This window comes from Pygocentrus nattereri, chromosome 17, assembly GCF_015220715.1.
Source record: "Pygocentrus nattereri isolate fPygNat1 chromosome 17, fPygNat1.pri, whole genome shotgun sequence".
Taxonomy (NCBI): domain Eukaryota; kingdom Metazoa; phylum Chordata; class Actinopteri; order Characiformes; family Serrasalmidae; genus Pygocentrus; species Pygocentrus nattereri.
Genome location: NC_051227.1, coordinates 26254261 through 26279242, shown reverse-complemented (window position 1 = coordinate 26279242; position 24982 = coordinate 26254261). Strand labels below are relative to the sequence as shown.

General features: G+C 39.8%; 1 protein-coding gene across 1 annotated transcript in view; it reads left to right on the top strand.

The window, feature by feature from the left end:
• The window catches only part of mipepa (mitochondrial intermediate peptidase a), a 30527-nt gene that overhangs the window by 2007 nt on the left and 3538 nt on the right, over positions 1-24982 (top strand). Inside the window, exons 5-18 of the mRNA XM_037546533.1 lie at positions 65-128; positions 261-443; positions 1561-1717; positions 1883-1931; positions 2355-2415; positions 2518-2570; positions 4571-4724; positions 4889-4966; positions 5200-5404; positions 5752-5861; positions 5978-6052; positions 6293-6409; positions 10329-10450; positions 10841-10914. Of these exons, the coding sequence (XP_037402430.1) occupies positions 65-128; positions 261-443; positions 1561-1717; positions 1883-1931; positions 2355-2415; positions 2518-2570; positions 4571-4724; positions 4889-4966; positions 5200-5404; positions 5752-5861; positions 5978-6052; positions 6293-6409; positions 10329-10450; positions 10841-10914 (1502 nt within the window). The remainder of the gene's footprint in view (positions 1-64; positions 129-260; positions 444-1560; positions 1718-1882; positions 1932-2354; positions 2416-2517; positions 2571-4570; positions 4725-4888; positions 4967-5199; positions 5405-5751; positions 5862-5977; positions 6053-6292; positions 6410-10328; positions 10451-10840; positions 10915-24982) is intronic.

The following is a 24982-nucleotide window of genomic DNA, read 5'->3' as shown; positions in this document are numbered from 1 at the left end:
TTTTTTTCTCTGTAAAAAGTTTATTTCACTTACGGTATTTTTTGCTTACTTGTCTTCTGTAAAGGAGAGTGGCTGAGCTGTTCATGTTTGATTTCGAGATAAGTGGGATCCATCTGGATGAAAAACAGGTCAATTTCTTTTGATTTGGTTAGATTTTTACTAAAAGCAGTGTTGGATGAGTAATCATCTACAGGTTAGATTAACTCAAACATTTTATGTACTCAAATTTGTATTCCTCATCTTGGCCTTATTTTTCATAGAGGAAGGAGGTGGTCAACTTGAATGTTCGACTCTTGGATCTCAGTAATAAGTTTCTAATGGGCTGCCATATGCCAAACAGGATAGATAAAAGAGCTCTTCCTCATCACATTCACCAGCATTTCATCAATGAAGGGAACTATGTTCAGATTGGAGGATTGCATGCCGATGCACCAGATGATCTGGTAAGCCCCCCACAATTGTCTGTGTTGTAGTTAAAAGCATCCTTTCAGGGATTTAGCGAAACTTGAAATAAGACCCTTGACAATGTATGGCAAATTGCAAAGTAGAGGAAAATGTTAAACCTAAGTTTTTTTCTGTTGGGAGAAAAATGGCATATTTAGGAGGTTCTGCCAGACCGATGACCAAGTCTCCTTTGGAGTGTCCAAAATGCTTGAGGCACCCAGTAAATGTCCAGCATGCAGACAGGTGACAGATTAAAGGAAAAGCATGATTAGAAACATGAGTACTGTTGCTTCTAAACTGTACCTCATTACACATTTGAGCAGTTAACCTCCTGTCACTATTCTGTGACATGTATGAAAATACTGAGCAGGTCCAGCTGACTTCAGTAGTATGGTTACAGAGCAAGAACAACTTATTATACTTTAAGAGTTCTGTGCCGCAGAAACTTTAGGTACTGGTCTACAAAGATGTGGGGAAAAAGTAAAACCATCAGACGAGTCATGCTTCACCATTTTCTTCACAAGTGGGCATGTGCGCTGTGCGTCAAGAGAATAGTGGAGGCCTGAATGCTTGAGCTCTACAGATAGGGTGTCTGCTGGCTTTGATATGCTGTGGTAGGGTCACTTGAAATCCATACAAAGATATTCTGACTGATCACCTTTATACTATAATGAAACATTTCCATCTTGGGAGTAGTTTATTCTAGGATGACAATACCCCTATCCACAGGGCATGAGGAGTCACTGAATGATTTGATGAGTATCAAAATGATGTAAATATTATGCTTAGACCTTCACAGTCACCAGATCTCAACCCAGTTGAACTAGAAGGGATGATTTTGGACTGACCTGTTAAACAGTGCTGTCAACCACAAACATCAAAACACCAATTGAAGGAATATATTATGGAAGAATTATGTTCCTTCCTTCCAGTTCAGTTCTAGAGACTTGCAACATCTATGCCATAGCTTGGCATGGTTTTAGGTTGGCATGTTAACCTCATATATTCACTCGCAAGAGAGATGATCTAGAAGCTGAAGTCTACCAATCTAAGAATTAACCTGATTTGTTGCAGACAGCAACAAAACTCTTAAAGAAAGAGTCTTTATCGTTTCAGGTTCGGGAAGTTGCCTACAGGATTTTCCTGTACTCAAATGGAGAAATGATGCACACTCTAGAAGAACTGTTATCATGTAGAAATAAACTGGCTAGGCTGGTTGGATATCAGTCGTACTCACATAGGGCATTGAAAGGAACAATGGCCAAAAGCCCAGGTAAAGCCGTTATTTTAAAAGATTATTCTCTTCACAGTCCTGAAGAAGTTTCCTGTGATTTAGATCAAGCAGAAATTCTGTATAATGTGCAGTGATGTAATTTGAACTCTGGTTGTACGTTTTGATTCCTTACTAATTCTCTTTGATTTTTTTTCCTCCTCACAGATACAGTCATGAACTTCCTACAGCTTCTGACAGACAAGCTCAAAGACAGGTAGAGTTTCCCATTTAACTTTGGTCCTCTTTACATTATGTGAAAAACATAGATACATTTTGTGATCATGATGCCATGAAAGTTGTATTTATTGGTTTTATCTGCACCCAAAACTTTTAGAAGTTTAATGTTAAATGTATAAATTGAGTCAGTACAAATGTCTTATCAGTTTCTTTCATTAAGAATGTATAGACAAAAATGAGAGGTCTTTGTCTTAGCAGGCTTACAAATGTTAAATGTAACTGAGAATCAGATACACTTTAAACATGATTTGTGTTGGTAAGAGCTCATTTAAATGATGCCTCTAAAACTAGTAGATGTCATTACGCTCTAATTCCACTAGGTGTCATTATGTACTAACTGTATTCAGACTACTCATACTTTTGCTATTGTTAGTCTGACAAATGCATTTTCATTCTCTAGGACTGAAAAGGACTTTGAAATGATGAAAGATATGAAGACTAAATTTAATCCCAGAAATGCAGTAAGTAAGCAGAACTGGCACCTCATTTTGATGACATAATGAAAGCAGCTGACTCAAGTATATTTCAGTGGGGTGAGATTCTGTTCATCCTCTGTTCTGTAGGACTTAATGCCGTGGGACCACCCATATCTGAGTGGTGTTATACGTGCTGAAAGGTGAGTTTCAGTGCTTTTCTAAATAGTTACTATACAGCATTACCATTCAGGAAATGTAAAATGGTTTTGCAATTTCTCTGTGAAATGTAACTGAACAGAATTAAATGAGTCTGTCTAATCTCACTTGAGTTCAAATACACTCACAGTCCTGAGATCTGTCTGCTGAAGGTTCTTCTTTATTTAACAGCCCAGACCTTTGCTGAAACCCTTTGTTTGAAGTTTGGCTTGCAGAATGAGGGCTGCTCAGCCTTGCTTGTCTCTAGTTTATTAATGAACTATGCTCTGGCTCCACCATTCAGTCCTTCAGCAGAGGCCCGAGATGCACTGGCAGACATGTTAAAGGGCTTTTATTACAGGCATTCCTGCTCTTGGGGGACCTCAGAGCTGTTTCCAATACAGGCCTTTTTTGGCAGGAGTTCTGTCTGAATAAGGGAGGAAAGGAAGTGCTCTTTAGTCGTTAAGACTGAGCTTTTCTTTTCAGAGGCTGAAACATTTCCGAAACATTTAAGAGCTGTCCTTAGCTTAGGGTTCAACCAATATTTTAGATTTTTATGGGTTTTTTTGTGTGTACTCATTCTTTTTGGGTACTTTTAAAGTGTATTAAGGCATAATGTAATGAGGGAGTGGCATGCAAAGATGTATGAGATGTCCATACAAAAAAAAAGTTGTTAAGTATGTGGGTCCTGTAGATGTTTTTTGTAAAGATATACTTAAATTTTAAGATATACTTAAAATATATTTAAATATGCTTAAATGTATTACAAATACTGGCTTTATTTAGTTTTAAATTTTGTGGTTATTTTGGATTGTTATCACTTGCCATATAGTCTGATCTGTGAAGTTTTCAAGTTAAGTGCTGTCCAGTCTTCTTAATCATCTTGTGTTTGATCTGCTTGAGGAAACGAGCATCTGTACCAGTTTTAATAGCTACCCAGTAACATGAGAACCAGTCTCACGACTCAGTAGGACAACGTGACCTGGTCTTGTGCTACAAATAGTTACAACAGTAGGTCTGTTACCAGCATATGGCCCTTTTCCCAAATCCCCTCTAGGTATGCGAAATGATACTGGAATCATATCGGGATTAGGATATATTTGGTTAAAAAAAAAAAAAAATATATATATATATATATATATATATCAGCATCAGACAGATGGGTAGATGTGGCTGATATTTCAGACTGATATTTGAGGACGTACTTATTGTACTCTGAAAGAACAACATTCAGGTGTCACTGGGCTACTGTGCTAAAATATCTTTCCTACTTTTTTAAGCATATAAGCAAGTGTTACATTTCTCTGTAATGCTAACCCACATGGATGGTGTAGAATTTGTAGACCTGTCTTTGTCATCAGAGCCACAGATCATTTTATAAATGCTTATTATATGCGTATTTGTATGGGCATGGGCAGATATGCTTTTTTTTTTTTTTTTTTAAATATTAGATTACCACATTGGCACACAGTTTCCATATCCTTCCCTTTATCCCTCCTTTATCCCATTCTCAGATGTGGAAAATGCTAGACATTTAAAGGGCTCATATCATAGGAAACACATTTTTTAAAATATGTTTTTTGGTAGGAAAAGAGTTTTAGAGTGTGTAATTATTATTACAAGTTTCAGAGTGCATTGTCCACCTATTCAGCCTACAGCAGTTAAGATCCATCTACTCCCACTAAAGTTAAAAGTTTTAGTACCAGACTGCTCTTTTAGTGATGCTTGGTACAGAGAAGCCATATCAATCTTAAACAAACAGTGAAAACACAGACTATTTAAGTCAAACAGATAAAGAAAGACTGACAGGTGGTCATTAATTAATTCATTTTTGATACCTAAAACCATACAGATATTGTAAGTAGACATCAGGGTATAAGTCAAATGTAAGAAGAATGTAGGATATGAGACATTTTAATGTCTGTGGAAAAGGAAAGGAAAAGGAAAGCTGTGATTTACATTTTGCATCATCATTTTTGTCTTTGGTGTTTCATGTTTTCTGTAGGTTTAACATTGAGCCCAGCTTGTACAGTCCGTACTTCTCTCTAGGGGCCTGTATGGAGGGTCTAAACAGTCTTTTTATGCAGCTCTTTGGTGTGTCACTTCTGGCTGAACAGCTCAATGCAGGAGAGGTGTGGAGTGAGGATGTACGCAAACTGGTAAGATATCTGAAGAAAAAAAAAGAACCTTCTACATGCTGTACGTACTCCACTGGAACTTGAAAGCTTTTTGGTTTGAACACTAAAGAGTATTGGATGTACAGGTGGAGATTCCTGAATATCTTTGTTCATCTCTAATCTGCTGTTTTATATTACACCCTCAGGCAGTGGTACATGAAACTGAAGGATTGCTGGGATACATCTACTGTGACTTCTTCTATAGACCAGACAAACCTCATCAGGTAAAAGATAGCTTACTTATTCCACAGTCTTGTATGTCTGTCTGCCAACATTGCCTGAGAAAATTTGGCATTATAGTGTTTAGTTTATTGAGAAAGGTCATGAGTGTTAATTGAATGTATCCATTACATTGTTAATAATGCATGGAAAAACTACACTTTGTCTGTTAGCATTTCTGGGCACAGTATTTTTAAGTAATGCTTAGCTCAGTCTGCTCCTGCTGTCCTGTGCACAGGACTGCCATTTCACTATCCGTGGAGGGCGTCTTCTGGACGATGGGCAGTATCAGCTGCCGGTGGTGGTGCTAATGCTGAATCTTCCTCACCCAACTCGGAGTGCCCCCACACTCCTCACACCAGCCATGATGGAGAACCTCTTCCATGAGATGGGTCATGCCATGCACTCCATGCTTGGACGTACACGCTATCAGCACGTGACAGGTATGGTCAGTAGTGGTCACTTTACTACTGGATGTAAAGAGCCAATATAATAGAAAATTTAATTTCCCTCACATTTTTTAAAATAAAGGAGTTTGAAGCAATATGCAAGCATTGTTAAAGTTTAAAAACATACAATTTACTGCCCAGTCCTTATTATCCATACATACAAACTGTGCTGCAAAAACAGCTTATGTAATAATTCCACTATCTCACTAAGAAAACAGATAACTCCAGGCACATTTCTGTACTCATTGTATAATTAAAATAATTCTGAATTGTACCAATTGCACATGGTGAAATTTGAGATTTCAGTACAAATTATTGTCTGCAATTTTCTCCTTTTAAAGGAACACGCTGTGTTACTGATTTTGCAGAGGTGCCTTCTATATTAATGGAGTACTTTGCCACTGATTATCGTGTCATCAACCAGTTTGCTCGTCACTATCAGACGGGACAGGTAATATGTGTGTTCCTTGTGCAGTACAAAGTAACACTCACAGTTTTTTATTGGCTACCTTAGTAGATGTTTCTGTTAATGCTTAATGTTTTTTTTAACCCTGCAATTCATCCTAGCCTTTGCCACAGAGCATGGTAGCTCGACTTTGTGAGTCCAAGAAGGTGTGTGGTGCTGCTGATACTCAACTTCAGGTACTCCTCTCTGTCACTGGTTTATAAAGATCTAGTTGATAAGATATTTAGAATTCATAATCATGAATGACAGTTCAATTTAGTGTGATTTACATGCTTTGAGAAGCTTGAAGTGACCTTTTTACAGTGTTTTGAGAAATTCCTGTTTAGCATAATATTTTATTATAATAATCTCATAATTGTGTTAATGCTTTAGCACTGGATGCTGACTGATCATCACTCTTGCTCTCTCTGTCACAGATTTTCTATGCAGTCTTGGACCAGATTTATCATGGCAAACCCCAAAGTCGATCGACAACAGATATCTTGATAGATATGCAACAGAAATACTATGGTCTGCCATATGTTCCTAACACAGTAAGTTCTCAAGAGCTAAGTTAAGCTGTTTTTGTAAACTCTTTCTAATCACAAAATCATGCCCATGTCCATGAATTTAAGTTCACTTCAGACAGTGTAGATTATGTGCCTGCACTCTAGAAAGGCTCCAAATATCTGCCACCTCACATAAATGCAGGCACTTGGAAATACATTTCCATTTTTGGGTCTTATTTTGAGGAAAAACGTGAAATCTGCTCACACAATCTCAATGACATGGTTAATGGGTATTATACTCAGTGTCATAACAGGTATCCATTTCTGTATGTTCCCCAAGAGCTTTAACCCATCAAAGTCTTTGAAGTATTGAACCTAATAATAAACTAATCGGTTAGAGATTGTTGGGCTTTTCAAAGCTAAGTGATTCCAGATGCAAATATTGAAAATGGCTAAAATAGTTACTTAAATAAGTACTGTCTAAGCTACTATACATTTTCAGCCACTCACATCTCTGTGCTCTGGAAACATCCCACTTGCTTGGCTGTGTCTGTTGTTCTCATAATGAAACAGCAGCATGTTAGCCAATCTTTTGGAGACATCCTAATAATATTAATGATGTTTTACATTGCACTACAAAGTGATATTGAAGTCCTAGAGTTTACCAGACATTTGCTTAAAAGATATATGGGCATTTTACAGATGTTGAAATTTGACTGATATTTTAAACCCGTATTTGATGTGTTTAGTGTACTCTGGAAGAGTGGAATGTTAGGGGACGCTGGGATGCCTCAATAAAATGAATTAAATGTATTAATTTTACTGAACTTTTATCCCACTACAAATAAGTCTTACACGTCTTTGTAATTCTAATCCAGGTACATCTGGTACCAATTTTTACATTTTATGGATGTTTGTGTAATCAGTACCAGTGGATATGTACATGAAAAATGTTTAATAATAGGATCAGCCCAGAATTTCCATATCGGTGCATGGTGAGATACACTGGATAATACACTGGTTATTGGAAAAACAGCAGTGACAACACATTTACTGTTGGTGGTCTGAATTGTTATGATTCATTGCAGCTATTAAACTTAATTAATGCTTTGGATATCTTTGGATTTGGATTTCACTGATCTTTAATAACACCTTGCAGTGCTCTGTTTTACTTTACAAAAAGCATATCAGACATGAGAGCTAGTAGAATTTGCCCCCACCCCATCCCACAGTGGTTTTATATCTAATACCCAGGAACAGTGGCGTTTATAGGATTAAAACCTCTCTCTCTCCCTCTGTTCTCTGTTTTTTCGGGCCCCTTCTGAAATAACAAAGCAGTGGTATACTTTGAATGAGCACTCCCTGGGGGAAATATTTGAAACTCTCCTTACAGGAGCCATTTAAAGGATGAAAAGAAAAGAAAATGATTCTTGCAGCTCCTCAGCAGCTGGGGGCTAAGGATGGAGATGGCCATTTGAGGATTCAGGACAATCTAAAACACACATTTGAGTCTGGACTGACTTTCATAAAACCATTTGTCCTGCTCTGTAATTACATGCAGCCATGGGGAATCAGAACTCTGCAGTACTAAATATTCCCCTTTAATTGCTGCAGCCACAATGTTTTTTTAATATCCCTTTAAATCACTGCACCCTCCCTTTTTTTTATCTGTTTTAACTCCCTCTGGGGAGGAATGCAGCTAATAATATGTCTGTTTTTCCTGTTTAAAGCATATTTCCACAACTATAAAAGAGATACTCAAGCATTCCTTCAGTCCACTGATGGATATAACCTCCCTGTGCTTTCACCATATGGTTTATGATACTAGGTTTATACTAGGTTTAATGAGGAATTCATTTGTTTGATGTGTACACAAAGATTCATCACTTTTTGATGCAGTGTTGCATAGTTAAAAAGAAAAGGGAGCTTCAATTAAACAAGCATTGGAAAGGCTAATGAATTCCTGAGCAGGTAAAAAACGTCTAATTTTTAGTGTATTTTTACTTCAACATTTAAGTAAAAAAAAAAAACTAACATTTTTTGTTTATGTAGAATGGCTAAAAATGGTCATGTGAATTGATGTTCGCGTAGTGCTATTATAAAGATGACTTTTACATTTTTTTTTCCTCCTTTTGATCGAGTTGTGATATTTTGCCTATGAGCATGAACATATTCACAGTCAGTGAGGAATCGAGGACTCCCAAGAATGAGATGTTTTTCCTCAAAAAATTGGCCTCACTAGAAATCAATACATGATTGGTTGATTCCACTGTCAGCTTTTAAATGTGTTAGTAGTAAATCTAATGAGTATGGCCCAGAGTCTATCTACATACCACAGGAAAAAATTCTAAATTGGGCTATTGTACTTTGGCTCTTTCCAGATTACAAAAAGTAAACTTATTGTAACTCAATACTTGAAGATGATTCTGTTCAAAGAAAAGGCAACTCCAAATTCAGAGATGTTCCAAACATATTTTCAGAAATAATTTGCCTGATCCATTTGTATTAATAAAAGGTATAATCTTGGGTATTAATAAAGGGTATAATCTTGTCTGTTGGATAAGTAATGAATCTCTGAGATCATGATCTTATAGACAGCTTTGACCTGTGAGAATAGTACTGTGGGGTAGCTGCAGTGTGTGTCCCTCTTGTGGGATCGTGGCCTTCACTAATGTTCAGTTTTCACACTTTAAGGCCCGCTCCTTGAGTGCTGTTTAGGCGTATGAAAGTCATTAGGTGCCAGATGGGAGTTGTCAGGCTGACACTCTGCAGCTTAAGCGTGTTTCACGCAGCCAAATTGCTCCCTCTCCCAACACTGAATAAACCCAGGCTTTTCAAACAATCTGCTAGTGTCCAACATTGAATCCTGCACACATTCTGTTGAACTTCCATGCTGTTGCTTGTCAGGGTTATTTTGCTCCAGATGAACATGTCATCTTTTTTCAGGTACGTCAGGAACAAAACATTCTGTTAGACTGTTTACAGTGTTTTAGCATGTAATAAACATTTCCTTTTATGCCTATAGTTTTCTATGCCTAGGAGCATATATATTTTGTTTTGTAATATTATAGCATATTAATAAACATTGTTATCCTTGTGTTTTTTTCCAAAGCAGGATTAGATGTACTGTTGTTATGCAGGGTAATGACTGTCTAAGCATGTCTCTGTCTCTCAGCAAAGCTTTTGAACTGCTAAGCCCTTAACACCATAATTGAGATATCACTGGGCCAAAACATTACTCTACCTTCAGCACTCAGCATGATGCAAAACATTATGATTCTCTTCAGTTCAACCTCCAAATAGGTTAACTCTGCTGTGAAAGGTTTTTTTTTGTTGTTGTAAACATAAGGAAACATTAGAAATCTGTAAACATTTAGAAATACTTAGTATAGATATTAATACTGTTACAAATGGGGTAATTTAGCAAAAATGTAAATAAATTTAATTTAATTGGGGCAGTTTGAGTCAGTTTCCGACAGAATTTCGTTGGTCATGGGTCAATTTTAGACTCTAGATTTGGTGCTGTGTTAAGCTCAGACAGACAGTTCTCAGTTTGTATTTCGATGAGGGCCACCATTTCAAGCATTCAGCATTATTTGTTCAATTCAGTGTTGAATTGTATTTTTTTTTCTATTTGTGCCTCAGTGGTAGTCAGTATGATGTATCATTATTGTGATCAGTTACACCTCTGAGCGTATCATGGGTATCAGTATTTAAAGACCTGCATGTAACATAAATAAGAAAGCATAACTAGTCTTGGTTAATTGGATTTAGTTCAGTGCAATATGAAAGACATTGAACAAAATTCATTATGCACATAGTTTTGGATATTTTTTTCTGTACAAACATATCAACTCTCAGAAAAACAGACTATCATCATATGTGTCATGTTTTCTGAAAATCTCTTTTCTGTAAAGTGTTGTGATGTATTCTTTTTTTCATATCATCCATCCCTGCTCTACAGGCATGGCAGCTGAGATTCAGTCACCTTGTAGGCTATGGAGCAAAGTACTACTCCTATCTCATGTCTAGAGCTGTGGCCTCCATGGTCTGGAGACAGTGTTTCCATAAAGACCCATTAAGCAGGTGTGTGTCTGTGTGTATGAGAGAGATTATTTTCCCCTCTTTGTCCATTTGTTTGTGAAGAAACTCTTAATGTCCAAGCTAAAAAAGGATAATTTAACTCAACACTAAAAGCAAGATTTGCCTGAAAATCGTCCCCCACAGTGAAAATGTCCTTGTCAATTAGTCTGTAAAACACCACGACTGTTTTGGATTCACCCCTATTACCTCTGAATCGTTCTCTTAGTTTCGCTCTTATATTGTCTTCTCACTTAACACTTGGTTTTGTTAAGCATGTGTGTTTTCCTGACATGCTGTGCTGAACAACGTGGTCTGTATTTGATGCCAGTCTGTGCTGGTGGTGCAGGTGATGTTGGCTTTGTAATCTAATTGTGTGTGCTGGTTGTGTCTCAGAGAAACTGGAGAACGCTACCGGCGGGAGATGCTGGCCCATGGGGGAGGCAAGGAGCCCATGCTGATGGTGGAAGGTAAGTTTACCTTTAACTCTGAACTTTGGAGCCATTCAGCACGGGAGACATAACAAGGTCATCCATTAGAGTCGATCAAGTTGTACTCTTGAGATGCAAAATTAAGCTTTGGTGGCATTTTGGTGACGTTTCTGTTATAATGCATAATTTTCATTTGGATTTTGCACAGTTTAGTAATTCTTATTCTGTACAGCACAAATGGTTCTATATAGTAACAAAGGTGCTATGTAGAACTATTTTTAAACAGGTTCTTTAAAGATCCATTTACAGCAGGTTTTCCATTATAGAGAACTATTTAACCATGTAAAAAAAACGTTTAAACTTTCAAACAGTACTTTGATTGTTTATGGTTCTATATAGACTAAAGAACCCTTGTAGAACCATTTTTAACCTTGTTCTCCAGGGTATATTTTTGTTTGTCCATCTAAATTTATGTAACCAAATCGTAAGGCCAATTATTCAGTAACTGCATGAAATAAATGTAAATTTTAATTTATTTATTTTTTGTAAAAGCACCCCTCAAATTAACAGTAAATGTGTTTTATGATCACATATCATATTGCGATATGCTTACAATTTACGCTCTTTGTATTATTTTCTACAAATAATTTTTACAGAGTAGATCACTGAAGAGACGCCATCTGTTTATAGTTTATAGCCCAGCTTTGTGAGTTCAGTTTCTTTTATTATTGGGGTTTAAAATTACATCACCCATCTATTTGACTGGAAAGAAGACAGTTATAGCACTCATATGACTTCCACCTTTTGAATGTAGCTTATGAAATGTGAAAGAATGCATTTTGGACCACCGGTGGTTCCACAGAGTTTAGGAGAGTAAGGGTGTAACGGTCATTATCAAATTCTAGACATGTTGAACTTGGTGATTTGGAAAACTAGAGAACTTAAAAAAAACAATTGAATAAAATTAACTGTCAGTGATGAGTTGGCAGTTTGCGTGATTATGAAAATTAAAAATATTTATCTTGGTGTCTTACAGTAAGAAAAAGAACCTAATGGACATGTTCATCTATATGCATGTTTGCTGCATAGTGTTTTTTGTTCTTTATTAGTCAACATTCTTCCAGTCAAATAGGTTGTAATCTTTGAAATGCTTAGTCTGTGCATGGTTTGATACGGGTAAGTTCATTTTTATTGTTTGGCCTTTTTAAACTGTTTTATAACTGATTACTTGGAAAATTGCCAAAATAATTTTGGGTTTCTGAATTGCTGTTATAATTGACAGTGACAGCGCTAGTTTAGAGCAGAGAACTGTGCAATGCATTGGAGTTTCCCATCTCTCTGGCTCTGCCAGTTCTTAAGTGTTTGAAGTATTATTACTTCAACATGACTTAATTTTAGGGAGTGCAGTTGACACAAATCAGTAGTCCTGAGTATTATCCTGCATGTGGTCATGAATCAAGCAGTAATTATTTTGACCAGTCAAATTCTCTTCGATCATAATGTATAATCAAGTGAATATAATGTGGAAAATTGTGTCTCAGGGGCTTTGCTACGCTAGTTCAAACACAAAACTGCAATATCTTTTGCAGGCTTTATATTAGTAGTAACTCAGGGTGCGCAGTTTGTGTTATTTTTCCACTATAAAATGGTTTGTTCCTGTCTAACCTTGCCTTACTTATTATTTCTTCACACTGCTACATTGCAGTGTCTTGTGCAATGGATTCGATTTGATTACGATTCAAAGGGTTGCGATGTGATTATAATACAATTATTGATGCATCTTGATGCATCTTTTTTTTACCTTCTTGGTAGTTTTAAAGCAAAGTGTTTGTAATGATCTATAATGAATTTACTTCCAATATCTTTTATTAATAAATCAAATGGAAGTGATGTGGCAGGTGAACTGGAAGGATCTCATTCACTGCTGTTGTTTTGAGCACATTAAACGCTGCTGCCACTCATCTGTAATAAAATGCGCTGTTACGGTGAAATAAGTCGCAGTGGATGTCCACGCACCACGTTACAGCCGTTCTGCCTGTTTTCTTTAGTGATTTCATAACCTTTCATAACCAACCTTTTGGTCTCGTTGTAGAGGGGGGTTGCTGTGTTAGTAAAATATTTTCACGACTGGACACTGAATCGCGGCTCCAAAGTGTGCAGCATAGCGCGAAAGCCCTGGTTCTCAACGACTGAGAACTGACGTGATGACTGCAGGTCACATAGCAACGAAGTCTTGCCTGGCTAGTAGCAAACGGAAAGACAGATATTTAAGACGAATATTTGGAGACAAATGGACTTATTCGCATTTATAAGCACCGCAGTTGGTTTTCTGGTATGTTAAATCTGCAACGAGAGACTGCTTCTCTCTAAAAAGTTGCGAACATGAAGTCGCTTGTCTTTTCAATTTTCCCATTTCATCTTAAATGGTGCAGCAGTTACATTTGGTGCCTCAGACAGAATTTAAGGTGGAACATGAAAATTCGAATGAGAAGCTGGAGAAATAGAAGCGACTTCAGCTTCGTAATAATAATAATAATAATAATACATTTTATTTGACGGCGCCTTTCTGACACTCAAGGTCACCTTACATAAAATGAGACAATAATAATAGTAAATAAACAGTAAAACAATAAAACACAGTAAAAACAGAGTAAAAACCAATAGATAACACTCAAAGAATAAAATAAATGAAAAAATGAGGTACTAAAGGCCCTACCTCCCATGGTGCTAAGGCGTATAGTGGGTACAGACAGGTGGATAGAGGCAGATGATCTCAGTGATCGTGAATGTGAAGTGAGATTAATAAGGTCAAAAATATACGGAGGGGCGAGGTTATGAATTGCTTTGAAAGTAAGGAGTAATATTTTGTATTGTATGCGTTGAGTAACCGGGAGCCAGTGCAGCTGATGCAAAACAGGTGTGATGTGATGGAAAGAAGGAGTTCTTGTAATGATACGTGCAGCAGTTCTGAACCAATTGAAGTTTGTGTAGTGATTTTAGGGGGAGGCCAAAAAGGAGAGAATTACAGTAATCCAGGCGTGACGTAACAAGACTATGAACCAAAATAGCAGTAGTGTCAGAGGAAAGAGAGGGTCGCAAGCGATTAATATTTCTGAGGTGAAAGTAAGCAGATCGAGTGATGTTATTAATGTGGGATTGGAAGGACAGGGTACTGTCGAGGATGACACCCAAACTCTTTACCTGAAATGAGGGAGAGACAGAACAATTATCAATAGTAAGAGAAAAGTTATTTATTTTGGAAAGGTTTAATTTGGTGCCCACAGGTAGCAGCTCTGTTTTATCACCATTTAATTTGAGGAAGTTGTGAGAAAGCCAGGTTTCAATTTCAGATAGACAGTCATTAAGGGAGGGCAGGGGGAAAGTGGAAGTGGGCAAGCTGGAAAGGTAGAGCTGGGTGTCATCCGCATTACAGTGGAAGTTGATATTATATTTGCGAAAGATTTTACCTAGGGGGAGAAGATAGACTATGAAAAGAAGGGGTCCCAAGACAGAGCCCTGAGGAACACCAATAATAACAGGAGAAGGTTGAGAAGTGAAAGTTTTGAGCTGGAAAAACTGAGTATGGTTTGAAAGATATGATTTAAACCAATTTAGTGGTGTATGAGTTATCCCAATGGAAGATAATCTATGAAGAAGAGTGGAATGGCAGACAGTGTCAAAGGCAGCGCTTAGATCCAGAAGGATTAGAATAGAGAGAAGTCCAGAATCGGCTGCAGAGAGGAGATCATTAGTGACTCTAACAAGTGCTATTTCTGTACTATGAGAAGAACAGAAACCAGATTTAAATTTTTCATAGAAATTATTGTTTGATAGATGAGAATGAAGCTGAGCTGTTTCTACTTTCTCTAGTATTTTGAAAATAAATGGCAGATTGGAGATAGAGCGCAAGTTATTAAAATCAATAGGCTCAGCACCAGGTTTTTTTAAGATCGGGTTAATAGCTGCAGTTTTGAAGGCTACTGGTACAATACCAGTCGTAAGAGAAGAGTAAATGATAGCAGTAATTAGAGGAAGCAGAGAAGGAAGACAAGATTTGACCAGTGTTGTGGGGAGAGGGTCCAGTGTGCAAGTAGATAGCTTAGTATTAGAGATGAGATCAGAGTTCAGAGATAAGGAGGAAGGGAGAAAGACGAAAAATACGTTGAAGAAAGGGGATAATTAGAGGTTGAACTAGGAAGTGTGGGAGTCAGTAGGGGAAAGTTAAGAGACTCAGAGACAGTTGTAGATAAAGGCTGGGTTTTAAAGCTCTTATAAATATTTTCGATTTTCTTATTGAAAAAAGACATAAGTGAGTTACAGAAGGTAGTAGTACACAGGTACGGTGGAATAGAGTCCGGAGGTTGAACAGTTTTTTTATGAAATGCATAGAGTGATCTAGTGTCACCATTCATAGAAATAATAATTTTCCCACTATAGTAGTTTGATTTAGCTTGAGATAATGAGTCCTTGTAATGTAACATGTGGTCCTTGTACATGTCCTTGTGAACAGACAAACCAGTTTTGCGATACAATCGCTCATATTGTCGGCCCTTAGTTTTCAAGAGCCGAAGCTCAGGCGTGAACCAGGGAGCTGAGCGTGAAAAGTGAACCGTACGTGATTTCAGTGGGGCAAAAGAGTCAAGACTGGCCTGAAGACCAGTATTATATAATGACACAAGTTCATCAGGGTCCATTTGTTGATGAAAGTCCAAATTGGAGGTTATACTGGAAGAAAGGGAGACTAGATCAATGTTCTTGATATTGCGGTAGGTGATGAGACGGGAAGGCTTTATAGTGGAAAGAGGAAGATTAACATTAAAAGAGAGAAGAGAGTGGTCAGATATGGTTAGTTCTTGTACTGAACTGTTAAAGGGAGCAACACCTGAGCAACAGACGAGGTCCAGAATATGACCTTTAGAGTGTGTAGGAGTATCAGTATACTGTTGCAGTCCGAAGCTCTCCATACATGATATGAAATCTTTAGTGAAAGGATTGTTAGTGCTGTCAATATGAATATTAAAATCACCCATAACTATTATAACAGGTGAGAGAGTGATCAGATGTGTGAGAAACGCAGCAAAGTCCTGAAGAAAGGCTTTATTGCCTTTAGGAGGTTGGTAGATGTTGGCAATGTTGGTTGGAGTGGAACCAGCTAGACGACAGACCAATGACTCAAAAGAATCGAAAACAGGAGCAGATACCAGTGAGACTTTTAATTCCTCCTGGTGGATTACCGTGAGACCTCCTCCTCTGCCAGTCTCACGAGATTTACTGATGTAAACATAACCAGCAGGAGTAGATTCATGAAGTTGTGTAAAGTCATTTTGCTGTTGCCACGTCTCAGTTAAACAGAAAAAGTCATACTTGCGGTCCATAATAAGATCCTTAGTAATACGTCCCTTGCTTGTTAGCGAGCGGATGTTAAGTAGACCAAAGTTGACGTAGAGTCGGTTCCAGCTGAGGTGTTAGCCGACCGGGCTGGGTAAACGAGCACACTGTGGTCAACTGCACGACTCAATCTGCGACAAGCACGGCAGGAATGGTGAGCAGTAGTTCCAATGGAACGCAGTGAACCCGATATGTCCTCATATAAAGACCGGCGGGACCCTCGGTGGATGTATTTCCGACGGGGGATATGAATTAAATCCGCGTTGGAGGACAAAACCACCGGCGATGGAGCGAACTGATAAAATCGTAGCTGGAGCAGTTCAGCTGCAGAGTAGTGGATGATACCCACAGCAGGTTGGTGAATTCTTGAAAAAAGTATCCATAAAAGGACGATCCAAAGGCGAATCATAGTGTCGAGTCGAGAATTAAGAAGCTAAAAATTTTATAGAAAAAGAAACTTAAAATAAGACCGGTGGGCACCGGCAGACAAACACGCCAGCGTTCACCCTTCACCCAGAAGTCCAGATCAAATCAGTCGTAAATCAGTCAAACATTGAGAGACATTTTACAAGAAACTGTTCTAGTGTTGAGAAAATGTTTTCTGGCAGAGATGGGAGAAAAGCGGCTAACTTATAGTGAAAACTTAAAGCAGAGCAAAGTAAATCTGCATTTTTGTTTATATATCATATACTAGGATATTAACACATACTGAGACCTACTGGACAGTAAATGTTATGGCTCCCAAGGTGGTTTGACTTTGTTGAAAGGACAAAATGTCTCTTCTAAATATTTGGGTTGTGGCTCCTGACCTAACCTGGCTTTTAATGCGGAGGGAGTCTGTCGGATTTCTTGCTCATCTATGTGTGTTTTTGTTATGTGCTGCCACAGACTGTCCGGATGCTGCATTTACCCACTTCCAGGTTCCGCCTTTTACGTTCTGTCAACATTAGGTTATAAATGAAATATTTAGAAAATTTTTGCCATTTATTAATTGATTCAGAATTGCTCACATCTGCATCGCGATGCATCTAAGAATCAAGTTTTTCCTGCACCCCTACATAGCAGACTGGACAGGGGCTTCCGTTTCACCCAGCTCAGCGCCTGGCTTCCAAAGTGACTAAAGTGGAATCGAAGCCGCCCTAGAGAGACTCCAGCACAGTTCTGCACCAATTCCTGACTGGCTTTCAGACCATCGGTGCTGAAAAGTCCTGGCCAGATTAGACAGCAGCTCAGGAAAAGGAAAGTCATTGACTGATGGCTTGCTGAGTAAAGGCTGTGTTCTCCGGCCACAGGCAGCATAGAGGTGCCTTTCATGAGACCAGAGAAGGAGAACAATGGAAAGCCCAGGTTCCTGATCTGAGTCATATGCTAGTAGTGTAGCATGTAGATGCTTTGAATTGGGTTATGTGCTTGAAGTCTAGTACTCAGATACTTTGAGGCGGATTATATGCTAATAATGTAGTACTCAGTTACTTTGAAGTGGGTAATATGCTAATAGTATAGTACTCAGATATTTTAAGGTAGGTTATATGCTAGTAGTGTTGTATGCAGGTGCTTTGAGCTGGATTGTGTGTTAGTAGTGTAGTATTCAGACTTTCAGCTGGTTTATATAAAATTAGTGTAGTGTGCAGATGTTGTGAGATTGGTGTATGCTAATAGTATAGTCGTAGATGATTTTAAGCTGAGCTTGTGGTATATGTAGTACACTTCTTTTAAGGTAGTTTGTATGCTAGTAGTGTTGTTCACATCATTATTGCCAAGCTTACATGCTTTGCAAAGAAATCTTATGCCAGGGAATGGCCAACCTACCTACCCAGTCAGACCGATCTTGCCAGCAATTATCTTTGTTCTTTCTGGTTGATGACCTCTCACCATATTGTAGCCAACTGAGAGAACATTGGCTGTATCTCCCACAGCTGGCTCAGCCAGAGGGAGTAGTGTGGAGTGAAATGGCACGCTTTTGCAGAGTGTGTGGAACATTGGGATCCTCTTGTGCTCCAAGATTGCTCTGATACTGCCCTATCCCACAAGGGGAACACATGATAAATACCTCAGCTCAACTAATGACGTGCTCAAGTTTAAACTTCTGTTTTGTTTAACTTCACATTTTTCATCTGCAACCTGTGCTGCAATGAATTAGTGTTCTTTTGTCAAAGCTATATTGTCCTTATATCAAAAACTTTATTTCATTATTTCAAAATCAGTGCACATTTGTATTGATTTGGGGAGCAAAAAATTTATTTGATGGACATTTACACATTGTCCAACATGAGAAAATTGTATAACAAGTGTAGGAAAAATGTTTTGCATGTGTTATGCCCAGTAACCTGAATAAAGCCATTTCTCATGTGCAGACCACAGTGATCCATCCATCCATCCATCCATCCATCCATCCATCCATCCATCCATCCATCCATCCATCCATCCATCCATCCATCCATCCATCCATTATCTTCCGCTTCTCCGGGGTTCGGGTCGTGGGGGCAGCATCCTAAGCAATGAGGCCCAGACCTCCCTTTCCCCAGTCACTTCCACTAGCTCTCCAAGGGGGATTCCGAGGCGCTCGCAGGCCACCTGGGCGATATAGTCACGCCAGCGTGTCCTGGGTCTTCCCCGGGGTCTCCTCCCAGGTGGACTTGCCTGTGACACCTCCCGAGGGAGGCGTCCAGGAGGCATCCTAACCAGATGCCCGAACCACCTCAGCTGGCTCCTCTCGACGTGAAGAAGCAGCGGCTGTACTCAGAGTCCCTCCCGAATGACCGAACTTCTCACCCTATCTCTAAGGGAGAGTCCAGACACCCTGCAGAGGAAACTCATTTCGGCTGCTTGTATTCGCATATATCTTATTCTTTCGGTCATTACCCAAAGCTCATGACCATAGGTTAGGGTGGGAACGTAAATCGACCGGTAAATCGAGAGCCTTGCCTTATGGCTCAGCTCTTTCTTTACCACAACAGACCGGTAAAAGCCCACATCATTGCTGACCCAGCACCAGTCCGCCTGTCAGTCTCCCGCACCCTTGTACCATCACTTGTGAACAAGACCACTAGATACTTGAACTCCTCCACTTGAGGCAAGAGCCTATCCCCGACCCAGAGAGGGCTCTCTGCCCTTTTCCACCTGAGATCCATGGTCGCGTTGAAGAGGTACTGATTCTCATCCCGGCCGCTTCACACTCGGCTGCAAACCGATCCAGCGAAAGCAGAGGCCTGATGTCCCCAATAGGACCACATCATCTGCAAACAGCAGCGATTCGATATGACCCTGAGGTCACCAAACCGGACACCCTCCATCCCCTGACTGCGCCTAGAAATTCTATCCATAAAAATTATGAATAGAATCGGTGACAAAGGGCAGCCCTGACGGAGTCCAACTCTCACTGGAAACGAGTCTGACTTACTGCTGGCTATGCGAACCAAACTCCAGCTTTGTTTGTACAGGGCCTGAATGGCTCGTAGCAAAGAGCCATGTACCCCGTACTCCCGAAGCACCTCCCACAGAATACCCCGGGGAACACAGTCGAATGCCTTCTCCAGATCCACAAAGTACATGTGGACTGGTTGGGCAAACTCCCATGAACCCTCCAGAATCCTGGAGAGGGTGAAGAGTTGGTCCAGTGTTCCACAACCAGGATGGAACACGCACTGCTCCTCCTGGATCCGAGGTTCGACTATAAGCCAGACTCTCTTCTCCAGTACCCCTGCATAGACCTTACCAGGGAGGCTTACCAGAGAGTGTGATTCCCCTGTAGTTGGAACACACCCTCCGGTCCCCTTTTTTAAAAAAAGGCACCACCACCCCAGTCTGCCAATCTAGTGGCACTGTCCCCGATGTCCACGCAATGTTGAAAAGGCGTGTCAGCCAAGACAGCCCCACAACATCCAGAGCCTTGAGGAACTCAGGGCTGATCTCATCCACCCCTGGAGCCTTGCCACCAAGGAGCTTCTTAACTGCCTTAGCGACTTCGGCCTCAGTAATGGACAAGCCTATTCCCATTTCCCCAGACTCTGCCTCCTCACTGGAGAACGTGTCGGTGGGAATGAGAAGGTCATCAAAGTATTCCTTCCACCGCCCAATGACGTCTTCAGTTGAAGTCAGCAGCACAACATCTCCACTATATACAGTGCTAGTGGCACACTGCTTTCCCCTTCCGGAGTCGCCTGACGGTTTGCCAGAATCTTTTCGGAGCTGACTTAGTCACTTTCCAAGGCCTGGAGGTGTGAGGTGTGAGTTGAAGATCAATCTGACATGTTCTTCTGCCAGACGTTCCCAGCAAACCCTCACTATACGTTTGGGCTTGCCTGGTCTGACCGGCATCTTCCCCCACCACCTGATCCAACTCACCACCAGGTGGTGATCAGATGACAGCTCAGCTCCTCTCTTTACCCGACTGTCCAAAACACATGGCCGAAAGTCCGATGACACGACTACAAAGTCAATCATTGAACTGCGGCCTAGGGTGTCCTGGTGCCATGTGCACTTATGGACATCCTTGTGTTCAAACATGGTGTTCGTGATGGACAAACTGTGGTTTGCACAGAAGTCCAAAAACTGAACACCACTTGGGTTCAGATCAGAGAGGCCATTCCTCCCAATCACAACCCTTGCCCACGTGAGCGTTTAAGTCCCCCAGTAGGACAATAGAGTCTCCAGGAGGAGCACTTTCAAGTACCCTTCCCAAAGACTCTAAGAAGGCTGGGTACTCTGAGCTGCTGTTCGGTGCATAAGCACAGACAGCAGTCAGGACCCGTTCCCCAACCTGAAGGCATAGGGAAGCTACCCTCTCGTCCATCGGAGAAAATCCCCAACATACAGCCCCTCTCAAGGAGATTGGACCCAGAGCCCAAGCTGTGTGTTGAGGTGAGCCCGACTATATCTAGCCGGTATCTCTCAACCTCGCGCACCAACTCAGGCTCCTTCCCCGCTAGGGAGGTAACGTTCCAAGTTCCAAAAGCCAGTTTCAGCAACCGAGGATCAGAGCGCCAAGGCCCACGCCTTCGGACACTGCCCGATCCACAAAGCCTCCCATTGGTGGTGGGTCGATGGGAGGGAGGACTCATATAACTCCTTCGGGCTGGGCCCGGCTGGGCACCATGAGTAAATGCCCGGCCACCAGACACTCGCTGGCGAGCCCCTCCCCCAGGCCACAGTGAGCAGTGGCAAAAGTTGAAATTTATTTAATGTTGTCTCCACCTTGGATGCTAGTCACCACATCAAAGTTGGCAACCTTCACACACAGATGCTTTGAGTTGGGTTACGTCAGGGGTGGGGAAACGAGGGCCAGAGTCCGGCAGACTTTAATGATTTCTCGGCTTTAACACACCTACTAAACTAGGCAATTAGCTGCCAAGTTTAATCAGATATGTTGGAGGGAAACTCACTTAATTCTGCAGGAATCTGGCCCTTGGGGACCAGAGTTCTCATCCTCGGGTTATATGCAAGGTAATATATCAATTAAGGTTTTGAAGTGTTTTAAGGAGGGCCATATGCAAGTAGTATATATGTTACTATGAGATGGGTCATATCCTATTATATAATAAGTTGGTGCTTTGAGCTGGGTTATAAGCTGGTAAAGTAGTAAACAGGTGCTGTTAAGTTGGTTATATCCTAGTATACAATAAGCAGGTGGTAATGTATTGGGCTATATGCTAGTAGTGTTGTTCACAGATGCTTTAATGTGCTTTTTTCCCCAATTTGTTTTCCTTCCAACTTTGTTTTACATCATTAGGTTTTAGTACCTTTACAGTGGTGCGCCTTTAAAGTGTATATGCAAATGGAAAATTGGTCATTATAAGTCAGTTAACACTTTTTTATTTATTTAAAGCACTTTTTAAAAGTACTTCTGATTTGCATGTACCTAATCGTGAACTATACATCACACCCACCCTTTTTTTCCTTACAATCATTTGAGGCTTGTTTGCCTCTGAATCATAATTATAGCAGTTATGATGAAGTAGTTTGCCTTTAGGTTGAACCTGAAGTTATTACTTACAATTCTTGACATGTTTCAAAAGGTCATAAATACGAGCAAGCCTAAAAAGCAGTGGAGTAACTAGAAAATCTTTTCAGCTGCAGGGAGGTATCTGGTGCTTGTGTATGTACAAGACAGTCAACACATTGAAGTCCAAGTAGTATTTAAGAAGCCAGTACAGAGGACACTAGGAGTGATAATTTTTTAACCCATCATTAACCCGTTCACAAAGTCTGCATTTGTAGTGTAAACAACAGGACCTTCAAAATGTTTTTCAAGGTATGACTATTAGATGTTGTATCTATAGCTTTGAATGTCAGTAATACCACCTTCAACCACCTGTTTGAGCTTTAGAGTGTATTGAATGACCAGGTCGCCACTTTGTGGTGGTGGAATCACAGTGTACCTTTAATCAAAACCTCCTTTTGTGCAGTTTACAAAGTCAAATCAGGACAACTTAGTCATGTTATACCATGCCTGACTGTGCCCAGCTAACCCACAGACTAGGCTGGGAAAACCTCAAGGTGTGGCAGATCCTGCAGGAGTGATACAGTGCCGTTTCATGGGGATTAATCGAGGAGAGCTGGGTCTTGCTCACACTTTGATGTTGTTTTATAGTAAAATTACGCCCCAAGAGTCATCATTAAGCTCAGAGCTGTCGAGCCTTGGACCAATCACAGAGATAGGCATCTTCCTCCTCTGCCCATAAATAAATAAATATTCAGTCTAATGTAGGAATCGCTTGCCAAATTACTTTTGAAAATGAATCTAGTCTGTTTTGTGTATTTTTTGCTGTGTGCAGTGAGTTTTCAAAACATGTTATTTTTTTATGTTATTTGCAAAACTGTTTATTTTGGCTCTGTCGTGGTACAAAGAACAAGACTTTGAATTACTTTAGTATGTTGTTGTGGTCATATTAAATGTCATGTTTTTTTGCTTACATAATTTGAGGATATCAGTTCCATTTAAATTGTATGAAACTTTCTGTTGGACCAATAGAAACGCTCCATGACTGGGAATAAAGTCTTGTTGCATTTAACTTGTACTAAAAGTTAAGAACATTTTTACCTTTTCGTATAAAGTTACCAATTTGGACATGTTTATTATTATTTTTGATGTCCTCGACAACAATAGCAATAGATACTTTTAAGCATTTATCACTTTTAGATTTATCATTGGGTTTGATTCTGGCATTTAGAAGGCTTTTAGTGGGACAACTATAGTCTAAAAAGAGAGAGCACATTCTGCCGAGCACATTCTGCCAGATTCCTTTTGGAGCATGTCAGGAAATTGCAGTTATTATAGAAAGTGATGATGACGCTGGAGACAAGAAGCCTCAGAATACAGGTCAGTTAATCCAGATCCACCCATAGATTAAAGGATGTGTTCAACATTGCACTGATTATTATATTATAAGAGTAGAAAGTGATGTTACTTTGCAAGAACAGCATACAGTGGGTCAACTTCAGGCTGAATTTGCTTTTTAATGTGTAGTATCATTACAGACTTAAAGTTAGGTAACATTATTGGCACGTTCTTTCTGCATTTGTGTGCTGTGTATAATACAGGTCAGGACTGTGTGTGTGTGCGTGCATCTGTCAGTCAGTTGCCCCAGGGTAAGGTGTGACCAAAGCTGACACTATTGAACTACTACATGAGCCTGTCTATTGCCCTCTACATTGCACAGTAATCCCCTTGAAACTCCAAGATTCAGCTCAGTGACATTAACTGTTGTTACATAGTTATTGCCTTTAAGTGGAAAGGAGTTCAGCATATAAACATTAGTAAAGCTTCAGTGAAATATGCTTCGATCCCCATTCTATACTATCTGTGTATGGAAATGAATATGCAAGCGCAGCCTGTCGTGGACTCCTTGATTTTGTGATGAAAAATGAGACAATACAGAGCAGCCAATCAGAACCGAGGTAATTTACATATATCAAAAGCAGTCTGTTTAATTCTTAGGGATAAATAGGGCTGGAAAAAGGGTCATGTTCAAATGAATGATTACTGTCTATGATACATAAACTAAAAATGCATAAATACAAATGCATAAGTACAAAATAAAATACAAAGAAACTGTCAGATATGTCCTTTAATGGAAAAGTGTGGCAGTCAGGTTTGGATCAATGTAAAACTAAACCATGTACAAAACATCTGAGTGAGTCTAAAACCACACTATTGTCAGAGCTTTTTTTTCTTTTTTTATGGTAGTGATTCTTCATAAGAGCTGGTTATTGTTGGTGTCTTTAACAGTCTGTGTCTCTGCATGTGGGCTCTGTGTGGAGGTGACCCATGCAGGAAAGAGGGGGTGGGGAGAAGGGCCTATTTACATTGGCAACACTACAAGGGGAAATGAGCAGACTTCAAAGCGTGAGAGCAGTGGAATTGTAAAATGAGTGCACACACAGTTCAAGAGGCAACACTCACGGACTCTGACTGAAACAGAGAATCTCTCTGCTCGCCAGTGAGGGGGCAGGTTAGCAGGTGTGTGTGAGAGAAAGAGAGCATACTGAATTCATACAGTTCTCTTTTGGCGGTTTTGTTCTTTTCCATGTACTTGTTTTCTGTTTGCTCTGTAGTACTGTAGAGTTTATCAGAATCTTTTTGAGTATTATTATAGTTATAATCAAAGGATTTATAATTCAGGACAGGAAGTTTTATAATAAACACAGTTTTGCCATTTAAGCAATAATCTCTCAATACTTTTACCGCTTTCTTTTAAATATAGATTTATTTGAAAAACTG